Source organism: Acanthamoeba castellanii (genome assembly GCF_000313135.1).
Source record: "Acanthamoeba castellanii str. Neff unplaced genomic scaffold scf7180000084713, whole genome shotgun sequence".
Lineage (NCBI taxonomy): Eukaryota > Discosea > Longamoebia > Acanthamoebidae > Acanthamoeba > Acanthamoeba castellanii.
In genome coordinates, this window is record NW_004457429.1 from 19,795 (window position 1) to 46,946 (window position 27,152).

A 27,152-nucleotide genomic window follows, 5' to 3' on the forward strand; every position below is an offset into this window, starting at 1 on the left:
CAAGGCCTTCCTCAAGTGCGCCATGGGCGACACGACGGCGGCCAAACAGGCCAAGGCGCGTCTGCGCCTCGCTGTGGCCGCCATTCGAGGCACGGCCCGCCTCTCCTACGCCTGGGGCGCCTGCGCCGCCCTCATCGTCGGCGGCAACTAAGCCGCACGATGAGGACGGCCAGGATGGCCAGGACGACGGCGACGGCGACCACCTACCACTGCACGCGCCACGACATATTGTTGTGTGCTGTACAGGCGGCTAGGTCGAGCCCCGCCGACTGTTCTGAGCCTCAGCCAGCTTGAGCCCCCGGCTTCCCAAGGCCTACTGGGGCGGCTTTCGCCCCGGTTTTTGCTGGCCTGTTTTTCTCTCCCCTTTTCCCCTTTCCTTTTGTACTTAGTTTTTCCTTCGGCCACGGCAGCTTGTTGCCTGGCATAGTGTTAATATGTTTAAAAAACGTGTAAATAAATAACTATTTAACCCTAAACCCTAAACCTCACCACAGCCAACACTGTGTCTGTCTGTATGACCTGCCATTCAACCACCATCAATCCATCCCATGCCTGGACATGCATTTCTCTATCACACCTGCACACCACCAGACATGATGTGATTGTCTGGCGCCTTGGATTGGCTTGCTGTACTGAGAAGGCTGTGTTTGAGCACATGCTCATTGCCCTGGCCTGCAAACCATCAGCCCCCCATCCTCCTCCTCCTCTCCTTCTTCCTCCTCCTCCCTGCCCCCTTTTGGCCCTGTGACCCCAGATGCCAATGTCACCCCAATCAGTGAGTGCCTATGATGCTGCCTGCAGATGCTGTTCAACTGCTGCATGCTTGTCACTGCTGCCATGGCCCACCTCAGTGATGAAAACAGTGACATGGATGATGATGATGACTATGACTGTGACCCCACTAGCAGCAGTGATGACAACAACAATGATGGTGCTACCTGCACCAACACCAGGTGCAACAATGTGTGCTCTGAACACTACACCACCACCATACCCTTCAACACCAACAACACACTTGACACCAGCCACAACAACACCCACAAGGACAGCTATGGCAACAACCACAATGGAGACAGCCACAACTACAACTACAACTGCAAAGACAACAACAACAATGACAACAGGTCCTCCCTCAACCGCCACCACCACCACCACCACCACTACAACAGCAGAAGCAACAGCAGCAGCAGCAGCAGTGGCAACAGGGGCAACAACCCCAACAACCAAGACTACAAGCTCAGCAATCAAAGCATGACACTCAGCTCTGAGGATAGCCCCAGAGCCAATCACCCACTCATGACTGCCAGTGCCCACCAAGACCACCACTGCCACCAAGAGGTGGCTGATTAAGGTGGCAACCTGAATAAGACATGAAGGGTTTAGGGTTAGGTAGGTAGGGTTAGGGTTAATTTGTTTTTATTTACATTTTTAGACAAACACAATGCCAGGCATAACTGCTGCCTTGGCCAGAGGAGACAAAGAAAACACTAAGTACAAAGGAAGGAGAGGAAAAGGGAAAGAAAAAGGGGGGGTAGGAAAAGGGACGGAAAAGCTGGCTCTCAGGTTGCCACCTTAATCAGCCACTTCAGTCATATGTTCTCTTTGCTGTTTGAAAGGCTTCAAATCAGTTTGGCAGCCACTGCTCATGTCAAGCCCAACTTGGACAATCAACAACTCCAGGATATGGAGAACTTGTACTCACAGCACATACACTCCCCCTTCCTTTCCCTTCTTCCTTCCTCTTTCTCCTCTGAAGAAGAGGAGCTTCTTGTTGGACTGTGTCTCTCTATCTCTCATACTGTGTGTGTGGGCCTCTATTCTAGCCCAGATCCTGGGTCCTGTGGGCCTCCAAATAGTCAAGTGCCTGCTTGCCCTGCTGGGCACTCACCCAGGCAATCCCCACCAGGCTGGCTCAGTATGCTGACCCCAACTTTCTGGAGATGATGACACTGCTGTGGAACCTCATTCTTGGCCAGCTGTTATTCTGAAGATGAGGCTCAACAAGGAAGAAGATCCCATTCTTCCTGCATGAGCCATGCATGGACCTTGTTCACTGGCCTTAGAGAAGCACCTGGAACACTATCATCAAAAGAAGGCACATTTGGCATTGTACATGTGTGTTGTATCAAAAAGGTCCAAAGTAGCATATGAAAAAGACCCATGTCAGCATGATGTGTGTAATGACACCAGCAAGGGTTTGGACATTATTGTTTTGAACCATGAAACCAGAGCTGGAGGAACACCTTTTATTAAAAAAAAAGAGTATGCCACAGGACAAGTGACTTGAGCCCCACCTCAGATGTCAGCGTGGCCAGCGGGAGTTGGTGGGATGGAGGCTGCTGCAAGGGCTTTGCGGATGCCCTGGGCATAGTCAGCGTGGACCTTGCCAAAGGCCATGATGGTCTTTTCCTGAATGTCGGGGTTGGCGAGCTTGAGGAACTCGGCGATATTGTTGAACAGGTGCATCCTCTCGGCGTCGCTCATGATCTTGGTGAAGAGCTCACGTGCCTTGATTGTTAATGTTATGCAAAACGAGTGAGTTACCGATCGCGAGGAAACACACGAGCACTGCAGTTCTCAAGTTGCGTACCTGGTCATACTCTGAGTCGGTGCCGGCATGACGCGAGCTGCTAGCGCGGTCAATGACACCAGTCACTGGCACTGGCTTCCAGTTGTACTTGGCATCTCCCATTGGGCCTACCGAGTTGATCATGCAAGCGGTTTGAGAAAAAAGAAAGTTGGAAAGGACGGAAGCATTAGGGTTGGTTGGTGTACCATTTCGGCTGTTGGGGTAGATGGTAGGCTCGCCTTCGCCGTTGTAGTCCGTGCGCATAAGTCCATCGCGGCTCTGCGGGTGGTTGACCTTGGCCGCGAACGGGCAGTTCACAGGGATCTGTTGGGGGTTCACAAAACGAGCTGCAGTTACATAACGCACCAACAAACCAAGCCAGCCTTATGTGTGGTGCGATTGATCGGGCAAGTGATGGTGTGGCTAAACAACTCTACCTGGTGGAGATTCACACCCAAGCGGTAGTACTGCGTGTCCCGGTAGAAGAAGCACCTGAACTGAAGCAGCGGATCAGGCGACGGCTCGATGCCCGGAACAAGCGAACCTGAGAGTTGAACCAGATCAGACCCAAGGGGTCTCGTTGAGCTCAATCAGCGAATGAAAGCAAAAGGGTTGGTGGCCGACAGTACCAGGCGAAAAGGCTGCCTGCTCGACATCGCGGTGGTAGTTGTCGACGTTGCGGTTGAGAACAAGGCGGCCGTACTCGTAGAGAGGGAAGTCGTCATGGGACCACACCTTGGTCACATCAAAGGGGTCGTAGGGGCAGGTGCTGCAGGGAACCGGGGGATGGGGCGAGGTTAGGCCATCACACACATATGTTCCTAGACAACGGCAACAGAAACCTTAGGTGGAGGGGCGACGCGAAAGTACCTAGCTTGTTCGGGAGTCATGATCTGGATATAGGCCTTCCACACGACCTCGCCGCCCTTGTTGATGTGTTGCCACAGATCGCGCTTGGCAAAGTCCGGATCGAGACCGCACATGGCCGTCGCCTCGGCGTTGGTGAAGTTGCGCACGCCTGCCTCCGGGAGGAAGTGATACTTGATGTAGTGCTCCTCGCCTGGTGTACACCGGGAAGTGTACATCCCCATGTAAAAGGGTTAGGGGTATTGCGCCCAAAAAGGAGAGGCCTTTCAGGAGAGTGTTGTGGTAGATGTGCACACTTACCGTCGGCGTTGACCCACTTGAAGGTGTGGCAACCGTAGCCCTCCATGTGGCGGAAGCCGTAGGGAGTGCCGCGGTTGGAGAAGAACATGGTGGCGCAGTGAAGAGACTCGGGGACATTGATGAGGAAGTCGAAGAGAGCGTCGAAGTTGAGCAGGAAGTTCTCGGCATCGCGGGTCTGCGAGCGGATAACGTCGGGTCCCAGGGCCGGATCGCGCGCGAAGAAGATCGGGAAGTTCAAACCTAGATAGACGGGGGTGACAGCCGCACCTCAGCCCACGCTTCAAGAATCAAACAATAACAATAATAATAAGAATGATAAGGTAGCGAAGCGACGGAGGACATACCCACGAGATCGTAGTTGCCCTCCTCGGTGTAGAACTTGACGGCGAAGCCCCGAGGGTTACGGGCCGAGTCGGGAAACTCCCTGCCGTAGGTGACAGTGCTGAAGCGTGCGAACACCGGCGTCTGCTTGCCCACCGATTCCAAGAACTTGGCCTTGGTGTAGCGGCTCACGTCCTTGGTGACCTCGAAGTAACCGAAAGCGCCCATGCCACACGCGTGTACCATGCGCTCGCAGATCTATATTGCGTCAATACACGCAAGAACACACCACACACACGCACCGTTAGACCTGCCTCTGTCTTTCAAGTGAGTGGTGTGTGTGTGTCAGCGCGCACCTTGGACCTGTTGAAGGTCTGCTGCTTCTCCATGAGGTGGACATCGGAGGCCAGCACGTAGCCGCCGATGTTCAGAGATGTGCGCATGTCTGGCAGCGGCTGACCGACACTGGTCGTCATCAGGTTGGGACCCAGCGGACCCATGACGGGACACTTGGGCACTCGCGTGGCACCAGGGCCGTCGGCGGTGATCCCGCTGGCCATCTTCTCGAGAGCGGTGGGCTCTTCGCCCTTGATGATATCCTTGGCGGTCTCCATCGCGCCCTTGACTTTTTCAGCTAGGTGAGCCATCGCCTATAGCGGGAGTGCGTACGAGGGTGAGCCTCTTCTGGGTTGTGTGGCGGGTATGCGCTGCTGCGATGTTGTAGACGGCTGAGGGTTGGAGCCGATTGATGATGTGGTAATGGCTCAGACGCGCGAGCCATTTATAATTAGGTGTCGCGGTGGCGCGTCTTCCTGCTCGTGAGCGGCAGAGAAGGCACCAACTCTGGGCAGAACGCTCGTGGAACGCCCGCGGGCATGGAAGGGATGACGTGGCGGACACCCTGTGCCGACCCGACGAGCACCTATCACATGAGGAATGCCAAAAATCTTCGGGTTGGACAGCCGTACCTGTTCCACAAATCCGCGTAACTCCCAGCTGTGCAACTGGCCACCAGTTTCACACGAAACAGCCACCATTGTGAGGTAGAGCTGTTTCGATAGAGCGCCGGGAGCCACCGTGCAACGAGCGAACAACGCGGGCTCAAGTTGTGGACGCGTTGGAGAGAAAGAGCTAAGAGCTGAGCACCATAATGTCACTGAAGTCAAGATGGAGACGGCTCTCCTACCTGCGGCACCCGCCCTGGTCTCAGTGGCCCGTAAAACTGCGTCCCTCGCTCGCAATTTAGATACAAGATCCAGAGAAAAGACTCCAATCCAGCATGTGGTGTCGATCGCAGAGAGTCGCGCGTGTCTCGCGTGTAGTCACCCCTACTGCGACTCAGGCAGCCGTGCCTTCATCCTGCGCCAGAGGTCAGCGATCGCTGCTTTCGTCAGCATTCGGTGGAGAAGGAGGAGGGGCGGAGGAGAAGGGACATGCCGCGCTCGTGAGGAAGGAGTTCGCCAAGCAGGCCCAGCGTAATTACGACAACCAGGCAATTTGCGCCTCCCCCCGCAATTTTGAAGATGAACAAGATTAGGGGCTCTGTATGTACTTCATGTATTGACGGCACATCAGGCAGCGAGCAGTGACGCCATGCTTTCGTGGATCAGCGGGCACTTGGCCGGTGACTTGCAGCCTTCTCTTCGCGTCCTTGACGTCGCTGCTGGCACAGGCCGAATGAGGTGCGCGCCAATCCACCGCGACCAAGGCGTTGCCCCCCCCCCAAACCAAAAATCCTCCTTCTCCTCCTCGCTCTCTTTCGCTAACCTGGCCTGGCCAGCCGCCTTGTCGCGCCGAAGGTCAAAGAGGTCATTGCTGTGGACCTCACTGAGGTGCGTGCACTGCATCAGCTGCTGCGGAGTGTGGTGGCATTTCCACTTGACAAACAGTGGCCACACGCAGGAAATGATGGCGGTAGGAAAGGAGCAGGCACAGACGGCCGGACTCAACAACATCCACTGGGTCGTGTCCAAGGCGCAACAGGTGAGATCAAAACACCACAGCCTGTGTACCTGTGCCTGGTGCTGCACCTGATCTGTGGCTGACGCCTTCATTCTCTTCCCTTCCTGCCAATGTAGATGCCATTCATGGATAATGCCTTCGACGTGGTGGTCTCGAGGCTAGCAGGTATGGCACACCGGTGACCATCGACTTTCCACAAAGCCCAACACTCACCTCTCCTTCTCGTTGTTTACAGTGCACCACTGGGACGAGCCGCAGTCCATTGTGAGCGAAATGGCGCGTGTGTGCAAACGTACGGGGGCGCCCTTCCTTGTCTGCATGCACTGCGCGCAGGTCCAGCAACTCAACTCCTGCACCTTCTGCAGCCGGCGGGAAGGTAGTTCTGATCGACATCGTCACACCCGAAGATCTTACCGACGCTCAAGGTGCCCAGCTTCCCCCTTGCCCTCCAATCTGCCCCTGGCTAGTGCTTAGTGGCGTAATGGGATACGCAGGCGACCGGCTTAATCACCTGGAGAGACTGAGGGATCCCTCGCATGTGTGCTTCTGGCGCCTCTCGGAGCTCTTCGGCTTCCTCAAGAAGGCGCGTCCGGCTCTGTCGGTCCTCCCGCTCGTCGATCGGAGGGACAACCAGGTGTTCCTCGACCAGTGGCTCGAGCTGACCAACACGCCCAGCGCCAGCCGCAAGGCGATCACCGACGCGCTCCAAGCCGAACTCGATGGAGGAGGGCAGCAGAAGGATACCAACAGCCTCGTCACCGGGTTCCGCCCCGACCGCAGCGCCGACGGCAGCCTCCACTTCGTCCACTCCTACGTCCTCTTGTCCGCCCAGAAACAGTGAACACCTCACGTAAATCATTTTGTCTAACACCCTTTCCATAAAAGGCAAGTATAAACAAAAAAGAGTAAACGAAAAGAACAAAACGAAGCTTACAGAAGAGAGTTGGTGCGGGCAGTAGCAGCGACTAACCCAAGATGCCGCGAGCGTTTCCCTACCTCGCGACGAAGGTGTGTAACATACTGGCGCCGTTTGCTATGGAGTTCGTTGGGACGTCTTCCTGGTGGCGGCGGTCGGCTTCAACTCGGTCAGTGCTCATCCTCTCGCCCCTTTGGGCATCGGCCTGACTCTGGTCGTGTGCGTATTTGCCGGGGGGCACATATCTGGTACATCATCCCTCCCCCCTAGCACTCAGCAGCTTTGCTCGCCTTTGCACTCTCCTTTCACTCACATATCTTCTCTCATGGCTGGTGAAAAAGGAGCGCACTACAACCCTGGTACCTCTTCCTCTTTGTCAGTGCTACCAGTGCTGCTCCCCAAAATTAAGAAATAACCGCACTGGCAGCGGTCACGCTTGCCGTGTGGGTGAGCCGCAGGAACAAGATCGGTGGGCTGGACGCCATCATTTATGTGGTTGTTCAAGTCGCTGCGGCCTTCCTGGCCGCCCTCTTCTGTTGGGGCGTAACCGACAAAACAGTCGCCGTGCAACCAGGTGTGTGCCTGCCCTTCCTTCTCCCGCTTCTCCATCCGCACTTACTGTCCACAGCCCTTGGAGTGTCGGACGCCAAAGCTTTTGGAGTAGAGGCGATGTGGACTTTCCTGCTGGCCACTGTTGTCCTCCAAACCGCGACGACTGAGACCCAAGCAGGCAACAGCTTCTTTGGGCTCTCAATCGGCAGCACCGTCATCGCCGGCGCAATCACTGTGGGCCGTACGCAACCCTTTCCTTGTTTCAGCTCCACTCACACTGATGGACTTCTGTGTTGTTCCACTCCAGCTACCTCGGGCGGCGTGTTCAATCCAGCCGTAGGAACAGGGATGCTGTTGGTTCGCAGCCCTGGTCTCCCTCGTTCTCTCTTTTTGTTCTTCTTGAAATTTCCTAACACATAACTGCACACCCAGGCGCACGCATGTGATACCCACGATACGGAGAAGCTTCACTTCCTGTGGATCTACTGGCTGGCGCCGCTTCTCGGCGGCTTGGTCGCGGGAATCATGTTCTGGTTCACCAACAGGTGCGGCACCTTCCCTCCTGGCCAGCTTGGCCGGCGCCTACAAAACTGTTCCGTGGTTGACCGAGGCGCGCGACAGGCGTGAGTTCCACGATGAGCCGAGGCTGGAGGGAGACTCCTCAGAGCACCTCTTCTCCATGGACGTCAAGTCGATCGCCGACGTCTCGGCACAGAAACGCGAGGGCGGCAAGCTCATCAAGGACATTATGAAGCGGGAGCGGGAGCGGTTCGAACACCTCCTTCCCAACGAATCGACCTCTATGATCAACGTGTCCGAATAGGCTTGAGGCCACGCGGGCTAGTATGATGCCTCGGCAAGGAGCCAGTCATGTGTAACAACAACAACAACAAAGCTATGTAGAAAAAAGAGATGAAGTGTAGGTTGTATGTACATTTAAGGGGACAACCCTGCAGGGTGTGCACTCATCAGTCGAAGATGTGCAGTTTGCTGGTGATGCGTTCTCGGCACAGCGGGCACAGATCGAGCTTGTCGCTGCACAGCTGAGCATGCACCATACACACGGGAAGTTCAGTTGCTTCCCCTTATGGGCGAAGAAACGGAGAGAGAAGTATACTTTGCAACAAGCCCGATGGCCACAGGGGATGAATGCCATCTCCTTCTCGCGCTCCATGCACACCTGCAAAGGGGGGGGATACTGAGGTACGAGCCTCTGACGTCATCATAGATCATTCATGGAGGGGAGCGCTGTACAGAGCACTTGTTCTTCTCCTCGATCTCTTTCTTTAGCGAGAGCGTGGCAATTCGTTTCATGACCACAGCACGCGACCTGCATTCCCACTCCCGCCGTTGAGTAAACCTCGAGGTTTTGGTTGCTCTGCTGGGAGAAAAAAGCAAGGTACGCGCCTCTCCAGGGCCGCTTCGAGAGACAGAAGCTCCTCCAGCGTCAGGTCCTCTCGCCCTCCTTCCAGGAGCGTCCTGCCCACGCGACAGCATTTAGCGTGGGCCACCCGCGAGCAGCATCACCAACCAAAGGCCTATCAGAGAGGGCTTGTGCAAGCGTACTGGTTATCACGCTTCATGTCTCGACAGCGCGCTTCGAGTTCCGCCACCCGCTTGGCCAGGTGTTGGTTGGCCTTGTCCACTTCTTCGGCCTCTCTTGTCTTCTCCTGGACGACCAGCTGCCACTCTTTGTGGTCCCGCGAATGCCGCTTCATCTCTCTGTCGCGTTCATAGACCGCCTCCTCCGCTTGCCGGGTGAGTTCGTCCATGCGTCGTTTCGCCTCGTCATTTTCCTGGGCCATGACCTCTGCACCAACGTCAGACACTATGTAGGCTGCTGCACCTGTTTCTGGGCGGGAGACGAACCGAAGGAGCGGCACCAGTCGCTGGCTCTGTCAATGAACTGACGGAATTCCTTGACACTGGGACGATGATGATCCTGCTGCACCTTGGCCGAGATGGGCGTCGTTGAGAGAATCTTGCCATACCGGTAGTTCTGCACATATCGGTTGCCCTCTTCGTCTGTGTACACAATGTCTGCACGGTACCCAGCCATTACGATCACCGATCAGCACATGAAACTCGACGGCACCACACACTCAATTTAAAGGAGGCACGTGCCTCCATGCGGAAGGTCGTTCTCCCACGAGCCGTCTTCGCTTCTCCCGTCGGGGTGCACAAGTTTGCCTCGCCCAGACTGTTTTCCGTCCTTCCACTCTCCCTCGTACCTGCACGTATGGTACACCGTGAGTGTGCGAGTGGTGGAGTGTTGTTCGCTTGAGAGAGAGAGAGAGAGAGAGAGAGCGAGCGAGCGAGAGGTGGTACGCACCGGTCACCCTTGGCCCACCTCTTTACCCCTCTGCCGTTGGGCTTGTCGTCCTTCCACTCCCCCTCGTACCGGTCGCCATTGGCCCACATGAACACGCCTTTGCCGTTCTTCTTGTCTTCCTTCCATTCGCCCTGTGCAAACCAAACAACTCTGTCAACCCACACACCACACACCACACACCCGCATGACAGGCACCTCATAACGGCGACCGTCGGGCCAGCTGTACACGCCCCATCCGTGGTAGTCGCCGTTGCGCCACTTGCCCTCGTACTTGCGGCCATCCAGCCAGTAGTAGGTACCCGAGCCGTTCCTCTTGTCGTCCTTCCACTCCCCTACCACACGAGAGCGAGTGAGCATGGATGTGGTTGTGACCCTTGCACGGGTCTTGAGCAGTGCACCATGGTAGCGGGCGCCAGAGGCCCATGTGAAGGTGCCCATGCCGTTCCGCTTCCCATCGCGCCACTCGCCTTCATAACGGTCTCCATCTGCAGGTTCGAACCAAGGTGCAATAATATCAATCAGCTCCTTGGAGTTAACTCCTCGAGCTTGATGCGTCGAAGGAAGCTGCAATCGCAAGAAGAAGAGGATATAAAGTACCGGGCCAAATCTTGGTGCCGCTTCCATGGTACTTGCCATCTTTAATCTCGCCCTGGTAATGCACAGACGAAGATGGAGCCGAAGCAATACCACCAGACGACAGGGAGAGCAAAGGGCCTCCCCCGGTGGCCCCACTGCACAACCCCAGAGAAGGCAGGCCCCCAGCCGACGATGGTCCTGGCTTGTGCATCAGATCGATTCGCAGCGACCAGTCGTGCCCTAATCTGCACGCGACTTTCCTCTGCTCTGTTTCGGCGGTTCTTTTGGAAGAGGAAAAGGAACTTTTCTATTTCTTTTCTCTTCATTTACCCGGCAGCTGCTCGAATCGGCAGAAGCAGGCCATGAGCGGGCAACCGAGCTTCTCGGCCACATGGGCGTCCTTGACCATGGCCAGCTTCATAACGTCGCATTTGAAGCGCGCACTGTGGTTGGACTGCAGTGCACGACCCATGCCCTCGAGGATGACCAGGTCGGCGCTGTCGGCTTCCTCTGCGAGCTCGACGCTGACCTGGCCGAGATCAATCAGCGGGCATCCGTTGCCGCTGGCGACCAGCTTCAGCCGACCATCGCGAACCGCATCAGCGAGTATGGTGTCCACCAGTGCTACCTGATCCATCACCTGAACCTACCGCCACGCCAAAAGTAAGACAAACTAACTGCTACCTCTCGCGTTGAGTGTGCACGTACCAGTTCTGGGTGGGTGATATCGTTGAGAGCTGGGGTGGAGTTGGCGCTGAGCACGACATTGGTTCCGCGCCGCAGCAGTTCGCGTACAAGGGGCACCATGCCCAACACAACGTCCGTTCCAGCGTTGTCTGATGTCGATGCTAGCTCGTCACGCGACGCGCAGTTGTACAGGGGGAGAGATGGGCTAAGCATGAGTACCCACGAAGAGGATGCCCTTTCTGTAGGGGGCGAGTGTGTTGTCGGCAAATCGCTGTTTGATGGCAGTGAAATCGTCCACAAACCAGGGCCGCGGTGGTAGTTTGTCACGACACCGCAGGAAGTCTGCGGCACCTCCGCCGTCTCCCTGGTTCAGAGAGCGGTCAGCTGGCGGGACATCAACAACGCTTTAGTGTTGTGAGCACAATATGGCACATACCTGTTCAAAGAGCTTCAGTGTGTCGAATGAACCCTGCAATTATTGGGAGATGAGCGTCAGCTGTGTTGAGAGAATAGGGTGTGTGAAGAATGATGGTACGAGATCAAAGATGTTGCCCGCAAATACGCCCTCAAACAGAGTCTGCAACCTGTCCTCATCGTTCATGGCGTCCAACTCCTATTTGCACAATGTCGCGCAGAGACATACATGATATCAGTTCCAAAGCTAGCGCACGAAACTTCACACGTATCGTACCCTCAAGAGAGCAGGAAGAAGGCACAGAGCGGCCTTGTTCTCGTTGTGTTTGACGTGGGCGTAGGCATCGCTGAAGCCGACCTCGCGCAGCAGTCGCTCCCGTTCCAGACATAACTCCCACACCGAGACGGGCCTCTACCACCCAAACACACGCCATATATTTGCTATGTATTTTCTAAATATAAATAACAGAAATAAATAAACGAACCTGGAGGCCGGCAGACCACCGCTCCCACTCAAGCACGAAACGAGCGGCTGCTTGCTGGGCGGCCCCCTCCGGCAGCGCAGCAGCCCCGCTGGCACGGAGGAAGTGATTGGCCTCGAGGGCGTAGCGCGTGACGGAGGTCGATGCAAGCAGGAAGTGTTCCACCCAGTACCGAAGGTCTTCCGTATTGGTGCAGCATTTCGTCAGGTTCTCCACCTCGTACTGGTAGGCCTCGCCCTCCGGCAGGAGCAGTGGGAACCTGGTCACCCTTCGCTCCATTCTTTCTCCTCCGTAAAAAGAAAACAAAGGAAAAAGAAATGAGAAAAAAAGTGTTTTTTGTGGTGCTAAAAGGAAGAGAGAAGAGGGGACGACATCTAGAAGAAGAGCGAAAGCCAGAAAGGAACGGCGGTCGAGGCGGGGCTGGGTTCGTCCTCGGCGGGCTGGATGTTCCTCACGGAGAGCGTCTCCCCGCCGACGATGTCACCCAGAGCGAAGAAGTAGTTGACCTTGCCGCCCTGGAGCTCGGTATTGCCAATGGCCAGCGCCACCTGCGACGGGTCGCTGGCAAGCCTGAGCGAGAGATTGTACGTGGTAGCCGAGACCTCCGCCAGCTGTAGTTGCATGGGGAGGATGTCACACACCACGCACTTCAAACCTCCAGAGAAGAAATGGATATTGGGGGGGGGGAGCGCACCTCGACACCGGAGGGGTAGGCAAGGTTGTTGGCCAGGCTGGAGTCGCCGGAGTAGAGGTCGACGTTGGGGGCACCGGGGGCGGTGTGGAAGACGGCCACCTTGGCCATGGTGTTGGAGAAGACCGAGGGATTGATTTGCACGGCCAGCAGGCGGAACGGGTAGGTGGTTGAGTCGTTGAGGGAGCCCACAGCCACAGCGGTGTAGTAGGCGCCGTCGGTGAGCGCGACGGTCTCGTTGATGATGGTGGTGCCTCCGTTGACCAGCGAAACGGTGATCTCAGTGGAGCCTGCGGAGACGGGTATGTAGCCGGCAGAGGTGCCGTAGACAAAGTTGGAGATGGCGCGGCCGCCGTTGACGTTGACATGCACGTTGGTGTTGCCGCCGAAGTTGGAGACGCCGTGGACGACGAACAGGTAGGCCGACGCGTTGATCTGGCTGACGAACAGCGAGAGGAGCACCAGAGCGGCGAAGAGCTTCATCATTGAGGTATGGTAAGGGTGGGAGACAGGCAGCAGAAGGGCAGTTGTTGGTGTAGGTGGTTGGTGAATGATTAGCCCAACTGTCGGCCAGCCCTATTTGTACCCGTGGCAAAGTGCTGTGTGAGTGATCGATGATGCACAGCGCACGAGCGGATTGCCCATCATCCGTTCGTCTGTGCCCGAGGGTTGATGCACCTCAGTGCTAGCCGATTGGTCGGTCATGTAAAGGGATTATGAGGCATTATCCTCCAATCGCGTGGCGTAAGAACTTCGGGATGTCCGTAATAATTTTGATTGACCGAAAACTTCTCGGGAACAAACGGTGGTGATCAACACCAATCTGCCTCCGATCTGGCCACTCTGGCTTTGGCTTTGGTGGAGCCATTTTCAGGGCATACACCATGCTACTTTATTCTAAAAACTACGCCTGGCTCAGGCGTACTGGATGAACACCGGCTCCGTGTCGCCGTACGTGCGTGTGTGAGCGCCCTTGCTGTGGGGCCGAGAACCGATCGGGTGAAAACGGAGTGAGGTTATGTTGCGGGGACGGGCAGGGGGGGGGGAATTGTACCTGTCGGACCACACGACGAGGAGCTGCTTCTTGTACTTGAACGAGGAGAAGAAGGAGGGCAGCGCGGACTTGGCAGTGGGGTCCACGAAGCCGGGCAGTTTCGACTTGGGGGTTCCGCCCGGGATGATCAGCTCACCGCCCTTTTGCCGGAGCTCAGATATCAGCCAAGTTCAAGCGAGCAGCCGCGTTGTGGGCTGGAGTCGAGTACCTGAGCGTCGCACATGTCCTGAAGCTGCTGGGTCACCTCCAGGGCGTACTTTGGCTCATTGAGGTCGCCGTAGGTGGCGCTCAAGATATGCAAGGCTGCGCGCAGCGACACGCAGAAGCAAGTGTAGGTTAGCGGTTGGCGTGCACAAAATCACCGGACGCCGTCAACGCGACATGGGCGTACTCTTTTCCTTGGCCTTGGAGCGCTCCAATTTGTCGTTGCACATGTCCTGCAGCTGTCGCGCTTCGATGACGTTCTTGAATTCGCCGTACCACATCTTCGCCTGCATGAGCGAGGAAGCAAACAAAACTGTTGGCCACTGCACAGGGAGTAGAAAAGAAAAAGGGTGACGGTGTGTAAACCTCAGCCTCCGAGGCACAGTTGAATTCCCAGTCGCCCTCTGGCCGCTTCAGAGCAAAGCTCAGGCCTTGTAGCGCTCCCAGTCCCAGCCCTGACAGTCTGTTGGTGTGGGGGGTCAATTAGAAAAGCTTGGACTGGCTGGTTCTAGTCCTGGACTGACAGGGGAAAGAGTTGACATACCCGGCGTACTCCTCGAAGACGTACTTCTCGTTGGCCTTCACCACCTTCGCTCGGACAACAAGGTCGTTGAACAAGAACACCTGGCGAGGCCACCCCGGGTATGTGAGAATTGGTGTCATGAACGGCAGATGAGCTGAGTGCCTCGGCCTAAGTAAGGTCATCATAAGTACCATTGACTTGCGCTTTTTGGGCAACTTCACCGAGGCCCCGGCCAGCTCGCCGTGCTTGATGAACATTCGGGAGGGCGTCACCATCACCTACATGTCCCGGACAATCGAGAGGGAGGAAATGGTCTCGAGCCCGTCAGTCTGTGCAAACCCAAGGTAGGCGGAGAGCGATCGCAGTGTGTACCAGAGGCATCTCGGTGATCTGTTCCTGCAGCTTGATGATGAAGTTGCGGTTGTCGGTCTGTCGTTTCCTCTCGTTGACGTACTCGTTCAGTTCCTGTGAGACCAAATGGAAGTAGAAGGTCAGACTCCCCGAGAGACATCACGCACGCAGGACGCAGGCCACGCACCCTGATGCGTTCGATGGCCTCCACCAGGTTCTCGTAGTCGACGTGAGTCGAGGGCGTGTGCTTGAGGAGCTCCTTCAACAACATCTGTTCAGAGCATACGAGAAGATCAGTGGTCGCGAATCCACGGTGACCAAGAGGAACAGGAGGGAGCCACATACCTCGTATCGGGGCAATCGCTGTACAGGCTGGATGAGCATGGAAACGAGATCGAGCCTCCCGCCAGAGTTTTTCCTTAGTTGCTGTTATACCCCCCGACAGAAGCAGAAGGGGAGATGAGCGATCGCGGTCCGGACACTCACACTCGACCAGACACTCATAAGAGCCCTTCGTGTACCGCGATATAATCGGCAAACTCTTGCTTGGCGCTGTACTTGGTCCATACGGCGGTGGCGCCGTCGTATTCGTTGATGTAGGTCGTGTACATCTTCATCATGGGCACCTAAAAGACAACGACGGGGAGTGGTGTAAGAAGAGAGAGAGAGCATGGTGCCGTCGGTAAACCTTCGGTCAATGGACTGTGGCGGCGTACCATCTGCAGGAAGATGTCACCGAAGGTGTTCACGTTGGGCCACTCGGCCATGCGCTTGTCCAGCTGTTGGCTGAATTCGGCGTTGAACTGGTGGATGACCTCGATGGTGCTGAACAGGCGATGTACGTCCTCGAGGGTCATGATCCACCGGTTGTCCTTGGCCTTTTCCTTGAGCGGCACCAGGAAGAACTTGATGCACTGATAAAGACTCTGCACGTAGGTCTGTTCGGTGGCCACCACCTCGCGCAGTACCCGAGCTCGCTGCTTCTGTTCCTGCGAGCACTTGCTGTCCTTGTACTCAATCACTGTATTCCCCCAGAGGTCAAGCACGCCAATGTGGCTTGTAAGCTCAGAGAGCATACTTCAAGAGTACGAGGTGAGAAAAGTATTTGCTTACCGAGCGAGCGCAGTCGCTTCTTGAGGTGCGTCTTTCTGTACAGAGCTTGCACTTCGGAGACTTCTTGGGGTCGTAATCCTGGAACACACACACACACACACACACACGGATCATTAAAACCTGAGCTGTTTTGCCCGTACGCAATACACCTCACAGTCAATTTGGAGAGGCCGTGGGCGTACATTGAGATTGAAACCGGGGCTGAGAGTGCCTCGAGCTACGGGTCCCTTATCCGCTGCGGCTCCTTGCGTCGAGACCGGCCTGTGAGGCTCGGGTGCTGGCTCGGGCTGAGAGATAAAAATAAAAAAACAAATAAAAATAAAAATGCATCATTAGCCGCCGGGTGACAAGGACGAAGGTGAAGATGCCTCGAAGTACCTCTACTTCTTCGACGGCAGTGCTGGCATTCAAGAACTCGGCAGCCTGAAGAATATTCTTTACCGAGAGGGTGACTGCGGTGTAGTACTGCTGCATCGTACGCTTTACCTTCTCCTCGCTGGTACCACCCATCTGTAGAGCGAGAGGTGTAGAGAGCGAGGTGTAGAGAGCAAGGGCGAGCACGGGGCGATCAGAAATGAGCAGTGAATTTGCTGAGCAATTATTTGCGGGTGGGTCGTGTACGTTGGCGAGAGTGGCGGTGGCAGCGTTGAGCATGGCGTTCGCGGATGATTGCATACTCGTGGCGCCACCCTGGAGGAACTTGGCCTGCGCACGTAACGGTCAGTATAATGTCACGGGAAAAAAGGCGCCAGGCCGACAGCGAAGCGAAGGAAGAATGCGGTACCTGGGTGGGATTTTGCACGATGTTTTGCTGCACACCGTACTTGATCATCGCAACCAGCCGAGCAACCATCTTGCGCACGCTTTCTGTACACAGAGACCGTACATGAAAGCAGTTTTTGAGTTCATACGCGGCCAAAGAATGAATCAGTCTATTGGGGAGGGGGGGGGGGCGAGAGAGACATCGTACCGACGGTGAACATGAGGGTCTGCTTGATGGCACCACCGCTGGTCCCCTGAACCTCCATGAACTCCTGCGAGAGGGTGTCCACGAGCTTTCCAGTATCGAGAAGCAGCTGCTTGGCCGTGCTGACCAACTCGCCAACGAATTCAGGCTGCAGAGAGACCATGCAGTGTTAGCTGAATGCAATCAGCAGCCAGCGCGTTGTTGATATTTGCTGCTCATGAGCGACAATCGTACCTTGTCCTTGAACTCAAAGGTGAAGGTGTAGGCGGGTTCTTCGGTCTTCTTCCGCCGCATGGGCATCTCCATGGTCTGCGTTCTGTTCAGCGCGGGCGTTGGCTGGGTTCGGCCCTCGCCTTCCGCTTTGGTATCCTCGGCCTGCGCGGACTTTTGCGGCCTCGCACCAAGAGTGACCCGACCTTGCAGCCCCCCTCCCTTAACGGCCAAAGGGTCGTTAAAAGAGACCGTCAGCGAATCGTACGTTATATCATTGTGCGATGGGAGATATGCATTGGCGGTACGTACATGCGGCCTGACTTGAACGGAGGAAGAGGAAAGAGCCCCAGGTGATGGCGAAACAACCTTGGCCGGCTCCTTTTGATGAGATCGTAAACGGGTCAGACACACGATTTACAGAGCTGTGAGGTTGCTGTGAAAGGCAGTGCTGTGGGTGTCTATACCTGTGGCTGGACCTGCTGGTTTCCGGGTGGTGGCGACACGGTAACCTTGGCCGGCTCCTGATGGACGTCAGGCACGTTTAGCATTTTGACGGAGAGCGCAGCACAGGTGAGGAAAGGAAGGTGGATCCGCGCGTACAGCTGCGGCTTGCGAGAGCTTCCACCGCTGCATCTGGTCCTCCATCTGAGATGAAAAGAAGAAAGATAGGTGAGTGGGTTGGTCCATCTGCTGCTTGGCCCTCTTCCTGACGTGTGGTACTTACTTCAGCCTGCTTGGCGGCGAGCTGCTGCTGAGCGATCTGCTGTTGGGACGGTTGGTTGCCCTGCACTTGAACCGGCTGCTGCTGGTATGCCGGCGGCGGCTGAGGTGACGAGCACGAGCACGAGCACGAACATTAGCACTCGCTCTCAATCTGGCCACGACCTACGATTGGCTTAGTAGCGTACCACTTGGACCTGGGGCTGGGGCTGTGGCTGTGGCTGGGGTGTGATGACTTGAATGGCTGGCGCGCCATAGATCTGTGGGCTCGGCGCCACGGGCTGCTGAGTGTAGGCCGGAGGAGGCGCCGCCTGCTGTTGGTACGTGGGAGCTCCTCCCTGTGGGGTGGTGGGTCCGCCGTAGAAAGTCTGGGGCTGCGGTACAAATGCGGAGTCAGCGAGGCTGGGCAAGGCATGAGAGCTTATAAGGACAAGAAGGACTCTATTTAGTACCATCTGCGTCGGGGGAGGCTGCGGCTGCTGTTGGTACGGCGCACCGCCGTAGTACGACGTGGGCGCCTGCGTAGGAGGCGGCTGCGGCTGGCTCCAGCCACCGCCCGACGACGGGTAGGGTCCAGTGTAGGACGACGGGTCGAATGGGATGGGCTCGTCCGCGGGCCGATACGATGACGGGTCAAACGCGATGGCACCCGAAGCCGGCGGCTGGCCCCAGCCGCCAGCACCGGACCCGTAGGGATCAAACGAAACACCACCGCCGCCTCCTACCCCGCCCGCATAGCCGGACATCGGCGCGCCGCCGTACATCGTGGCCGGCGGAGGAGCGCCATAGGAGCCCGGCGGTGCGCCTCCGTAGGTGGAAGCCGGCGGCCCGAGGTAGGAAGTGGGCGGAGGCGCCCCGTAGGTGCCGGGTGGTGGCTGCCCATAGTAGCCTGTACGGATCGCGGCCACAGTGAGCTTAGCACAACAGCAGATGCCCATCGCCCAGCATGAGAAGCGGTCGAAGCCACTGAGTTGCAGGCCGCAGAGCGCAGAGCGCAGAGAAGAGGGGGCGAGGGTTGAGGGTTGGGCGAGCACGTGCCTGAGGGAGGGGGCATGGGCTGTCCGTAGGAGGAGTTGTAGTCGCCGCCACCACCGCCACTGGCGTCACCAGGGAAGTGCAAGGGTGCAAAAGGATCTGCCTCCTCCTTTCTGTTAGCTACCCCATGCGCCCGCAAACGCTTGTCCACAATCGTGGATGAATTATTTTATCGATTAAGAATAAAATAATATAAAAAAGACCATATATATTATGCGGGCTTGCGTCGTACCGTAGGGAGGGTAGCCAGCCATCGCGTGCAATGCTGCGCGCCGCACAGTCACCGAATGCTGTTGATTGTGTGCCTGGCACCACCGATTGCCGTCACCACTGCTTTCTTCTTTTTGATTATCGCGAGCGCGACCCACGGTTTTTCTGAAGACCTTGAAAACACCAACGCGAAACATCACCGGCCCCGCCGCCGGTTTTATCACCGAACCCGCAACATGTTGCGGTGATGTTTACCGTCGACCTCAATTAATTTGGGTCGGTGGTTGTGGCTGGTGAGGCGATGCCTTTCAGCTGCAGACGTGACGGTTAGACGAGGAGATGCTGCACGTAGGCGAGCTGGCGAAGATTCTCGCCTTCCTGGGCGACCAACGCGAAAAGCTGGTGGCGTCGGACGCGCTGTTCGCGGGGGTGCTCAAAAAAGATGGAGACGCCAACGAGATGAGCGGAACCGGGGGCGGGGGCACACTTTACTTGTCACACCCCGTCTACCCGTGCACGTCGTTCGATGAGGAGAAGAAGCAGCTGGCCGCCCGCCGCGACCGCGAGAGGCAATTGAAGGAGCGGCGGGCCAAGCTCGAGGCCCAGGGCATCACCAATCGCACCGAAGATGAAATCGAGGCGATGGAGATGGAGGGCGAACGAGGCGCCAGCAAGTCCAGCACGCAGATATTGGGGGGCGGCAACGATTCCAAGAATCCCACCATGAAGGTCATCACCTTCCCCGAAGTGAAGAAGGACGGTGTAGGAGGAGGCCAGAAATCATCAACCGCTGGTGGGGGCGCAGCGTTCATCAAGGAGAAGCCCTCCGCTGCGGCCGGGGCGGGGAAGGCCGCGAGCGGCCTGGCCGGCCTCAAATCCAACAACGTGGCCATCAAGATCTTCTCAAACGAAGGTACGCAGCACAGTAGCCTCTCATCTACTCCATCTTCTTATACTGCTTTGCTACTACGTTTGATTGATGAACTGTTCGGCTGACGAATGCCACCAGGTCCGCCGCTGGAGCTGCGCGTGCCCAACACGGCCACGGTGGGCCAGGTCGTGGAGGAGTACGTCAAGGTCCGCCGGAACGCCAGCACGACCCTGAACACCTCCACCTCAAGTATCGGATTGCCGGGCAGGGAGGCCTACTCTCTCCTCATCGCCGAGGTTCTTGTCGCTCTCGCTTCTTCTGCGCCATCACCACCACCGTGTTATCTAGCTCTTACCGCGGTGACTTTGATGTGTGCAGGATGACGGAAGCATCGACAGTGACTTCGAGGAGGTGCTCAAGAGCACCCAGTTCATCAAAAACTTTGGATCCTGTTTCTTCATACGGTGCGACGCAGCCCCGATGAACCTTTGCACTCGTGCCGTTGACTCACTCTCACCACCTGCTCCCTGTGTTCGCAGAAACGAAGGAGGGGGCAGTGGTGGCGGTGAGGGAATCGGAAAGGTGACTCGAGTGCACCTGCCCAACCACGAGTACCAGGTAGGTGAGGGTGGAGCTCAACGGTTTGAGATGAGCGTCGGTCTGATCGCACTTTCCCTTGACCAATGCAGACCGTCAAGATCACGCCGGGCATGCAGGCCAAGGAGCTGCTCAGTAAAGTGTGCAAGAGAGCGGGGGCGATCGAGATGTCGGATCACTACCTTCATCTCAAGTCCACCGATAGCGAGGTACGGCTCATCTTTCGTTGTTCTCGATTGCGTGCTGTTGTGGCTGCGGATGACCGTCTGTATTTCCATTTGTTTGTTGCAGGGTCCAATCAGTTTGCACATCTCTCTCGACGCCGTCATCAAGTCTGACAACTTTGAGATTTCAGTCCGCACAAAGGTGACACTTCTTCGCCACACTGCTTTCCCGCTTTCTTGGCGTTGTTTGCTCACGTCCATCTCTGTCCCTTGTCCCCCCAATAATCAACAATCTACCATTTGCAGCGAGAGCACCAAAGCTACATTCACGCGCCTAAAGAGTTCTGGAGCGAAGCCGAAGCGATGGCCTACAAGAACTACACCGTCAACAAACTCTTGCGGTTTGGCATGGTGCGCTATCATCATCACCAGAGTTATTCAATCCTTCTCTGCCCTTGTCCTGACTCGCTGTGGTTGTTGTTGTTGCAGGTCAAAGAACGCATGCTGGGTGTTCACCACGATAAGCTCACGTCCTCTTCTTACCACGGCAAAAGCCTTCGCGAACACGTACGCGCCGCCTCTTGAAGCGCCCTCTCGGACTATTCGGACTACTAACCGCTTCTAATCTCACCTCTGCCAGTTCTCATGGCCACTGCGCAGTCTGGAAAGCGTGGAGCTCATCTCATCGATGAAGCCCTGCCAGTTCAGGGCCACCATGAGGACCGACAAAGTACTCATCGCCCATCACAACACTCGAGCCATGGAGGTCATGTGCTCACGCCGCTTTGCTTTTCCCCACGCGCCGCAGAGCGAGCTGAAGGTGTACACCTTCGAGGCGCGTACGGCGGAGGAGGCGTGCGAGATCGTGGGCAAGCTGCAGTACTGCTCCAAGAAGATGAAGGAGGGCAAGGAGAATGTAAAATAATGGAAGAGGGGAGAGAAGAAGAGGAAACCACCACCCCACACGCAATCGAGCGAGCGAGCGAGCAAGCGAACACAATCCCACTGGTGTGTGGCGTGTACAGTCCTTGTTGGGAAGAATTATTGAGGACACACAACAGCGTTGTATCAGTACGGCTTGCTGCCCATCGCCCAGCAGGTCTCGTTGTAGGTGGCTCCAGGCACCATGGAGTTAAGCACCGTAATGGGCCAGTGGAGGAACTCGTTGATTTGGGATCCCTTCACCTGGGCACCGTCGTAGCGTCCGACGTCTTGGAGAGTGAGGCCCATGGTGGACAGCTTAAACGTCTTCTCCTCACCGCTGTCGTCGATAGCCCGCAGCGTGATACCGTACTGGCGCTCGTTGTACTTGAAGCTGAGCGGAAGCCAGCCCGACTGGCTGTAGCCAGGGCCCCACGAAGCGGTGACGTTGCCCGGCTGACAGCCGATGCACATCTCCAGTCCAATCTTCATCGGAGTGGCGTTGCATGCCGTGTAGCCCAGCGAGGGGCTCACGACCATAAGCAGAACAACGCAAAATCCCAGCGCCAGTCTCGTCTTCAACTCCATCTTCGGCTTGCAGGTCAAACTGAAGATTGTTGTACAGCCTCGACCGTCGGTTCAGGTGTAATTCAAAAAAGGAGTATATCATTTCCTTATGTTTTCTTTCTTTTCTTCTTAATTTATCGCAGGATCTTGGGCACACAATCGTTCGCCACATTCAATCGCGTTTCGTGCACATAGTAGAAACGTAGAAGACAAATGGAGGCTGCCAAGGCGACAGGCGAGTCCATCGCACCGACGTATATATATGCACTCCTCCTTTCGCTCCTTAGTGCCGCTGCCGCTCGGATCAAAGCCATTCCTTTCCCCAAAATCCACTATTGCGCGATTAATCGCTTTGCCGTATCACTGGATTTTTCTTCTTCATCTCATGGCGGCTTGAACGACAAATCTCCACAAGCCACTCCGATTCTTATTATTCTGGGATTTTTTTTGTTGTTGCGCAGTGTGGAGCAGGAGAAGGCCGTGGCGGGCTTCGAGAGCGACCAGCCACCCGATGCCTACACCGAGTGGGTGGCCGTTGATGGTGACCTCTTTGCTGCCGCGGAAGGTACCTACCGTCCCGCACCCAGTGCGCCTGCCGGTGGTAGATAGGACGCTAAGCGCCAGTTGCATTGCGTTGTCGGCCTCGATTATCAGACATGGAGCTGGGCCAGCTGCTGCAGGCATCCGGCTTCGGCCTGCTCGAGGCCATGTCCGCCATCGAGGTACCCCGAGCTCGTCTGCACACCGCATGCGCCTTCCTCGTGTTCTGCTCTTTTTCTCATATTTTCTTCTGGCCTGAGGTTCATTGACCTCTCCTCTCTACTGCGTATTGCATTTGTCTCATCATCAACTGCCGGCAGATTATGGACCCGAAGATGGACAGCGGCATTGATGCGGAGGGCGTCTACACCTTTGAGGAGGCCCAGAAAGCCAACCTCCTGCCGGCCGAGCTCACCATCCCGCAGGTCATTGCCATCATGGACAAGGCGCTCTGCTGCGAGGTATCGCCTACCGTGTCACTACTCTACCCCGTCTAACGTTGACGGCGTAATGCTGACTTCGCTTCATTTCCTCGCCTGCCAGCTCTCGTGGTACACGGGCTACAATCTCGCTCAAACGGTGCTGACGTGTCTGTACGCACACAAGCCCCAGGCAGTGCCCAACCGGTAGGCTACGCTCCCGGCCCTCTTTGTCTTGCTGCGCACTCTAGAGTGCCTTGCTGTTTCTCACTCTCTCCGACAGGTGGCTCAAAACGTATGCCTGCTCGGTCACAAAGACCTGCGATGAAGTCCGCACGATGGTGCGTTAAGAATAACTTCTCTCTCTCTCTCTCTCTCTCTCTCGCACTGCGTCAGTGCTGTGGGTAATACTTACTTACACTCCTTGACTGGACGGCTCAGGTCATGAACGCAGATGTCTACGAAGAAGGCGATTTCCTGACCAGCACCTTTGGGTTTGCACTCGGATCGGACCTTGATCGAAGTAAGCTGCTCACCGAGCTCAAGGTACACAGCGCGCGCGCGTACGTGAGAGCCTCAATATGAGTAGGAACAACTCACATGCCCTGAGTCATAACAGGAAGTCGAGGAGGACCTCCAGAACAAAGTGAAGCTTCGCAAGGGACAAACGAAAGGCCTTCCCAAGAGTACGAGCCTGTTGGCTTGAGCTCTATTGATTGAAGCCTTCGAGTCAAGTTTTGACTGACGCTCCTTCTGTCCCTCAGACACTAGCCCACTGCAGGCCGATGCCTCCAAAGAAATTCAGTACTGCGAAGCGCTCCTCGCCAGGTTCAGACTCCGCAAGGTACCCTTCGCCCACTTGCTCATCTCTTGCGTGGGGCGTGTCAGCTCACCGGTCTTTCCGTGCTGCACGGGACTACAGTCCTTCCTGGTCATGTTGCAGCTCATGGACCAGAACGCCGGCGAAGGCCTGCCGGGCGCCAAGCGCGCCATCGAGGCCGCTCTCTCACATCTACCCCTCATTCTCAAGTCTCAATCGTACCGTTCCCGTTCATTGCAGTGCGTGGTGTTTTTTGAGAGGGGTATGAGCTGACGCGGTCTGGGGGGTTTCGATCGCAGGCTGGGTGGCGACATCCCTGAGCACATTTTTGACCCTCGTGCCGGCCGAAGGTAAACCCACGGATACACGCGCTCGCATGGAGGATTATTCGGCAGAGCCTAATGCGCTCCGCGCACCGACATCACACACTCACACACACACACACACACACACACACCAGGATGCCGGTGTCTGTGCCCCCGCGAGTGATCGACATCCTCTCGGTGTCCGACGGCGTGGCCTACCTCCAGACCATTTTGAATAACCATCTTCGTTTGTGTGACGCGATCGAGGAAGTCAATGCGTACGCTCTGCCACACTCTCCCACTGCGACACACCTGGTCGCCAGATATTATTAATTAACGTTGCCGAATGGGTTTACCATTATGCAGGAGCTCGGGTAAAGGACTCGTGGGAAGGGACGAGCTCTCTGCCCTGCAAGACTTTGTCATCTCGGTCTCCGCGCGAGACCCGGACATCCTTACGCGGTCCCGCATGAGGGTGCGCTCCATTTGATCGGTTTTTTCTGATGGAGTACGCCCACTTGGCTCACTCGAGTGCAACGTTGTTTGCCCGCATATGAATAGCTCCTGTGCTTCCACAGCCGCAAATTCCTGGGCCAGCGCGACATGCATGACGTCATTCGAGAGAGCATGAAGGTACTACCGCCAGCTTAGCTTTACCAACTCAGCTCACTTAGCTGAGATCGAGTTCTCCATCTGACTGTGATGGTTTCAAGGCCTTCCCCCTCCCCACGGGAGTGGTGGAGCATGCGTTGGGCGTTTCTACGCTGGACAAGATCGGTCGGGTTCGTGCCGTTTCTCCCTCACTCTTCAGTGCTGAACAGTCGATATGCGGAGGTCAAGGCTTGGGAGCTCACTATTTAAATCACTCTGGCTGTGGCCGCTACAGGTGCTTGCGCAGCAATTCCGCATCCTGTCCTACAACCTGGCGCGCCAAAGGCGAAAGGTGATCTTAAGATCTTAAGAACTGTTTGCCATGCGAAGGTGACAGGGCTCTAACGCTCACCTTTACCTTCCCCCCCCCAGTTGCTGCGGTCTCTCGACGATTGGTCTGTGCTCGTGCACGACGCCGACATGGTGGACGCCCTCATCGACCAGAAGCAGGTAGGATCTACATTTACCGCACTACTCACCCTCCACTGCTTTGCAACGCCACACATTCTCACCACCCGGTCCGCACATCTTCAGAGAGAGCGAATGAAGCGAGGCATGCCCGAGGGCGTGACCTACTGGTGGAGCTCCTGGGTGCGCATGCCCATCCGTTCAACTTTTAGCTCGGCCTTGGGTGATGTTCTGCACTAACATGCTGCTGCTGATTAGGTGGTGAGCCAAACGTTCCCAGTCCTGCGGCAATACCTGCTCTCCGGATTTGACCTGGGGCTTTACCAGCCGGCCGAGTACCCGATGATCTATTGGTACCTGGACTACCTCCTCGGGATGCACATCCGAACGCAGGTCCAAATGCGCGATGCCACCAAGCAGCAGACCGGCACCACCATGTCCAGTACGCATTCTTATTCTTTGTGCGAAGGTGAGCACCAGCGTCAGCTCACACTCACAAACTCCTCCGTTCTGGTCACACACACACACACACACACAACAGGCGGTGCCAGACGACCTGTGGCCGAGCGGCGAGCTGCTGCCGGAAGGGGAAAGCTGGCGCACGCAAGCAGGTACGTGCTCACTACTCTGCTGCGACTTGCGTGATCTTTTACTTCCTTCCTAACCTATCAGCAACTAACCGTCCGTCCATCTCCACACAGCCCGCCGGCAAGGTGGCCAACGAAGCTGAGCCGACGGGGCCGGGTAGCACGCTGGCCACCCTCGACTTCTCGGCTCGTCAGCTGACCACCTACGCTCACCATCAGCTAGCCCAGGGACTCTACCGCGTACGTTTTGTTGTCCTTTGTAGCTTTATTACGACCGCCGCGCATGCGCTCATATCGTGAGTGTGCGTGTGTGTGCGTGTGTACTCTGGGGGAAACCAGTTCCTGGTTGGGCTGGGCGTGCACCAGGGGCGTTCCCTGACGGACAAGACCGATGGCTCAGAGTACGGTTCGCTGGAGAACCGCTTCTTCAGTCGCTTTGGCGGCTTCCAGCGCCTGGTCAACCCGCCCGCCCTGCACCCGGATCACTACATCAACCTCACCAACGAACTCATCGAGAAGCATCGGACCGCGGAGGGCATCTACACGTCGGCTTCCGACGCCTTCAAGGAGGCCAAGGCCGCGCTTGGCATGGCCGTCAGCCACGCCTACCCTCCTCCGCCGGTGCTTGTCGAGGAGCTGAAGAACCTCGCCCAGGTGGTGGAGGCCAACCTGGCCACCGTCACCGCGCTGTTGAAGGACATGGAGTCTCCCAATGCCCCCAAGTCCATCGCGACCAAGGTGGTGAACTACGACTTCGCCATCAACAAGCACTACCCCGTTGTATCCGTCAAGGACAAGGGTACGCCCAACTTCATGATTTATTCTTGATTATTTATTTATTATTTCTCTTTCTCTGGTGTGGTGGCTGATCACGCCCGGTTGGGATTTGTGTCGCCGCAGGTGCTGCCACCAAGGAAGGCGAAAAGAAGAAGGCCAACAGGCGAAAGAAGAAGAAGGGAGGCGCCAACAAGGCGGACGACGCAGTGGCTGCCGATGGAAGCGCGGACAAGTCGCCCTCCGCCTAAGTGCGCGGGTCGTCGTCGCGCTGTCTGATGTCCTCCTTCGGTCTTTGTCTAGACAACAACGGCAGTAGTCCTTGCAAACGTTGTCTGTTTGCGTGATCACTGACCACACCTGTGTTTACCTTCACGAGCCTCGTCTTGCAGAACGGAGTAGTGGCCGGTGTGTCGGACACGGGCTGCTGTCGTGCGCCCCCTAGCGCCACCTCCGCAACAGAAAAGAA

General features: G+C 56.5%; 11 protein-coding genes across 11 annotated transcripts; 4 read left to right on the forward strand and 7 right to left on the reverse strand.

Annotated features, from left to right (window-relative positions):
- Positions 1-2,295: 2,295 nt before the first annotated feature.
- ACA1_146430 (Catalase, putative) lies at positions 2,296-4,671 on the reverse strand (the record flags this gene model as incomplete). Its single annotated transcript, XM_004338474.1, has 9 exons — positions 2,296-2,508; positions 2,591-2,697; positions 2,776-2,916; positions 3,024-3,113; positions 3,199-3,338; positions 3,440-3,629; positions 3,737-3,976; positions 4,081-4,315; positions 4,414-4,671. The coding sequence occupies 9 exons, from the start codon at positions 4,669-4,671 to the stop codon at positions 2,296-2,298; spliced, it is 1,614 nt and encodes a 537-aa protein (XP_004338522.1).
- A 665-nt stretch (positions 4,672-5,336) lies between these two features.
- Positions 5,337-6,860, forward strand: ACA1_146440 (methyltransferase domain containing protein; the record flags this gene model as incomplete). The annotated part of the gene is made up of 8 exons (XM_004338475.1): positions 5,337-5,549; positions 5,633-5,739; positions 5,838-5,889; positions 5,960-6,040; positions 6,136-6,184; positions 6,255-6,311; positions 6,385-6,444; positions 6,514-6,860. 8 exons carry the CDS (start codon positions 5,337-5,339, stop codon positions 6,858-6,860), a joined length of 966 nt encoding a protein of 321 aa, XP_004338523.1.
- A 744-nt stretch (positions 6,861-7,604) lies between these two features.
- Positions 7,605-8,310, forward strand: ACA1_146450 (uncharacterized protein; the record flags this gene model as incomplete). Its single annotated transcript, XM_004338476.1, has 4 exons — positions 7,605-7,728; positions 7,795-7,844; positions 7,920-8,032; positions 8,058-8,310. The coding sequence occupies 4 exons, from the start codon at positions 7,605-7,607 to the stop codon at positions 8,308-8,310; spliced, it is 540 nt and encodes a 179-aa protein (XP_004338524.1).
- Positions 8,311-8,455: 145 nt separating this feature from the next.
- On the reverse strand, positions 8,456-9,546 carry ACA1_146460 (uncharacterized protein; the record flags this gene model as incomplete). The annotated part of the gene is made up of 5 exons (XM_004338477.1): positions 8,456-8,530; positions 8,605-8,667; positions 8,891-8,966; positions 9,054-9,297; positions 9,357-9,546. The coding sequence occupies 5 exons, from the start codon at positions 9,544-9,546 to the stop codon at positions 8,456-8,458; spliced, it is 648 nt and encodes a 215-aa protein (XP_004338525.1).
- A 48-nt stretch (positions 9,547-9,594) lies between these two features.
- On the reverse strand, positions 9,595-10,257 carry ACA1_146470 (MORN repeatcontaining protein; the record flags this gene model as incomplete). Its single annotated transcript, XM_004338478.1, has 4 exons — positions 9,595-9,718; positions 9,820-9,950; positions 10,000-10,151; positions 10,218-10,257. 4 exons carry the CDS (start codon positions 10,255-10,257, stop codon positions 9,595-9,597), a joined length of 447 nt encoding a protein of 148 aa, XP_004338526.1.
- Positions 10,258-10,717: 460 nt separating this feature from the next.
- Positions 10,718-12,257, reverse strand: ACA1_146480 (pantothenate kinase, putative; the record flags this gene model as incomplete). Its single annotated transcript, XM_004338479.1, has 6 exons — positions 10,718-11,041; positions 11,104-11,231; positions 11,302-11,446; positions 11,618-11,695; positions 11,774-11,908; positions 11,982-12,257. 6 exons carry the CDS (start codon positions 12,255-12,257, stop codon positions 10,718-10,720), a joined length of 1,086 nt encoding a protein of 361 aa, XP_004338527.1.
- Positions 12,258-12,352: 95 nt separating this feature from the next.
- Positions 12,353-13,152, reverse strand: ACA1_146490 (cell wall anchor domain containing protein; the record flags this gene model as incomplete). The annotated part of the gene is made up of 2 exons (XM_004338480.1): positions 12,353-12,589; positions 12,673-13,152. 2 exons carry the CDS (start codon positions 13,150-13,152, stop codon positions 12,353-12,355), a joined length of 717 nt encoding a protein of 238 aa, XP_004338528.1.
- A 432-nt stretch (positions 13,153-13,584) lies between these two features.
- Positions 13,585-17,187, reverse strand: ACA1_146500 (RhoGEF domain containing protein; the record flags this gene model as incomplete). Its single annotated transcript, XM_004338481.1, has 19 exons — positions 13,585-13,645; positions 13,724-13,863; positions 13,932-14,026; positions 14,115-14,214; positions 14,294-14,390; positions 14,472-14,551; positions 14,642-14,728; positions 14,823-14,915; positions 14,989-15,072; positions 15,147-15,227; positions 15,323-15,427; positions 15,518-15,822; positions 15,915-15,992; positions 16,111-16,201; positions 16,293-16,424; positions 16,536-16,619; positions 16,699-16,781; positions 16,885-17,029; positions 17,116-17,187. The coding sequence occupies 19 exons, from the start codon at positions 17,185-17,187 to the stop codon at positions 13,585-13,587; spliced, it is 2,013 nt and encodes a 670-aa protein (XP_004338529.1).
- Positions 17,188-17,552: 365 nt separating this feature from the next.
- Positions 17,553-18,752, reverse strand: ACA1_146510 (uncharacterized protein; the record flags this gene model as incomplete). The annotated part of the gene is made up of 5 exons (XM_004338482.1): positions 17,553-17,615; positions 17,695-17,739; positions 17,819-17,917; positions 18,003-18,188; positions 18,267-18,752. The coding sequence occupies 5 exons, from the start codon at positions 18,750-18,752 to the stop codon at positions 17,553-17,555; spliced, it is 879 nt and encodes a 292-aa protein (XP_004338530.1).
- Positions 18,753-19,518: 766 nt separating this feature from the next.
- Positions 19,519-21,616, forward strand: ACA1_146520 (uncharacterized protein; the record flags this gene model as incomplete). Its single annotated transcript, XM_004338483.1, has 10 exons — positions 19,519-19,972; positions 20,069-20,226; positions 20,309-20,394; positions 20,470-20,548; positions 20,620-20,736; positions 20,819-20,881; positions 20,998-21,102; positions 21,181-21,258; positions 21,332-21,421; positions 21,500-21,616. The coding sequence occupies 10 exons, from the start codon at positions 19,519-19,521 to the stop codon at positions 21,614-21,616; spliced, it is 1,347 nt and encodes a 448-aa protein (XP_004338531.1).
- Positions 21,617-22,392: 776 nt separating this feature from the next.
- ACA1_146530 (Mak10 subunit, NatC N(alpha)terminal acetyltransferase) lies at positions 22,393-26,549 on the forward strand (the record flags this gene model as incomplete). The annotated part of the gene is made up of 23 exons (XM_004338484.1): positions 22,393-22,433; positions 22,641-22,744; positions 22,834-22,901; positions 23,040-23,180; positions 23,263-23,345; positions 23,422-23,479; positions 23,580-23,684; positions 23,758-23,824; positions 23,903-23,982; positions 24,061-24,176; positions 24,258-24,308; positions 24,419-24,541; positions 24,630-24,738; positions 24,825-24,896; positions 24,977-25,045; positions 25,150-25,206; positions 25,287-25,364; positions 25,449-25,505; positions 25,581-25,764; positions 25,874-25,933; positions 25,995-26,149; positions 26,249-26,310; positions 26,360-26,549. 23 exons carry the CDS (start codon positions 22,393-22,395, stop codon positions 26,547-26,549), a joined length of 2,130 nt encoding a protein of 709 aa, XP_004338532.1.
- Between the last annotated feature and the right edge of the window lie 603 nt (positions 26,550-27,152).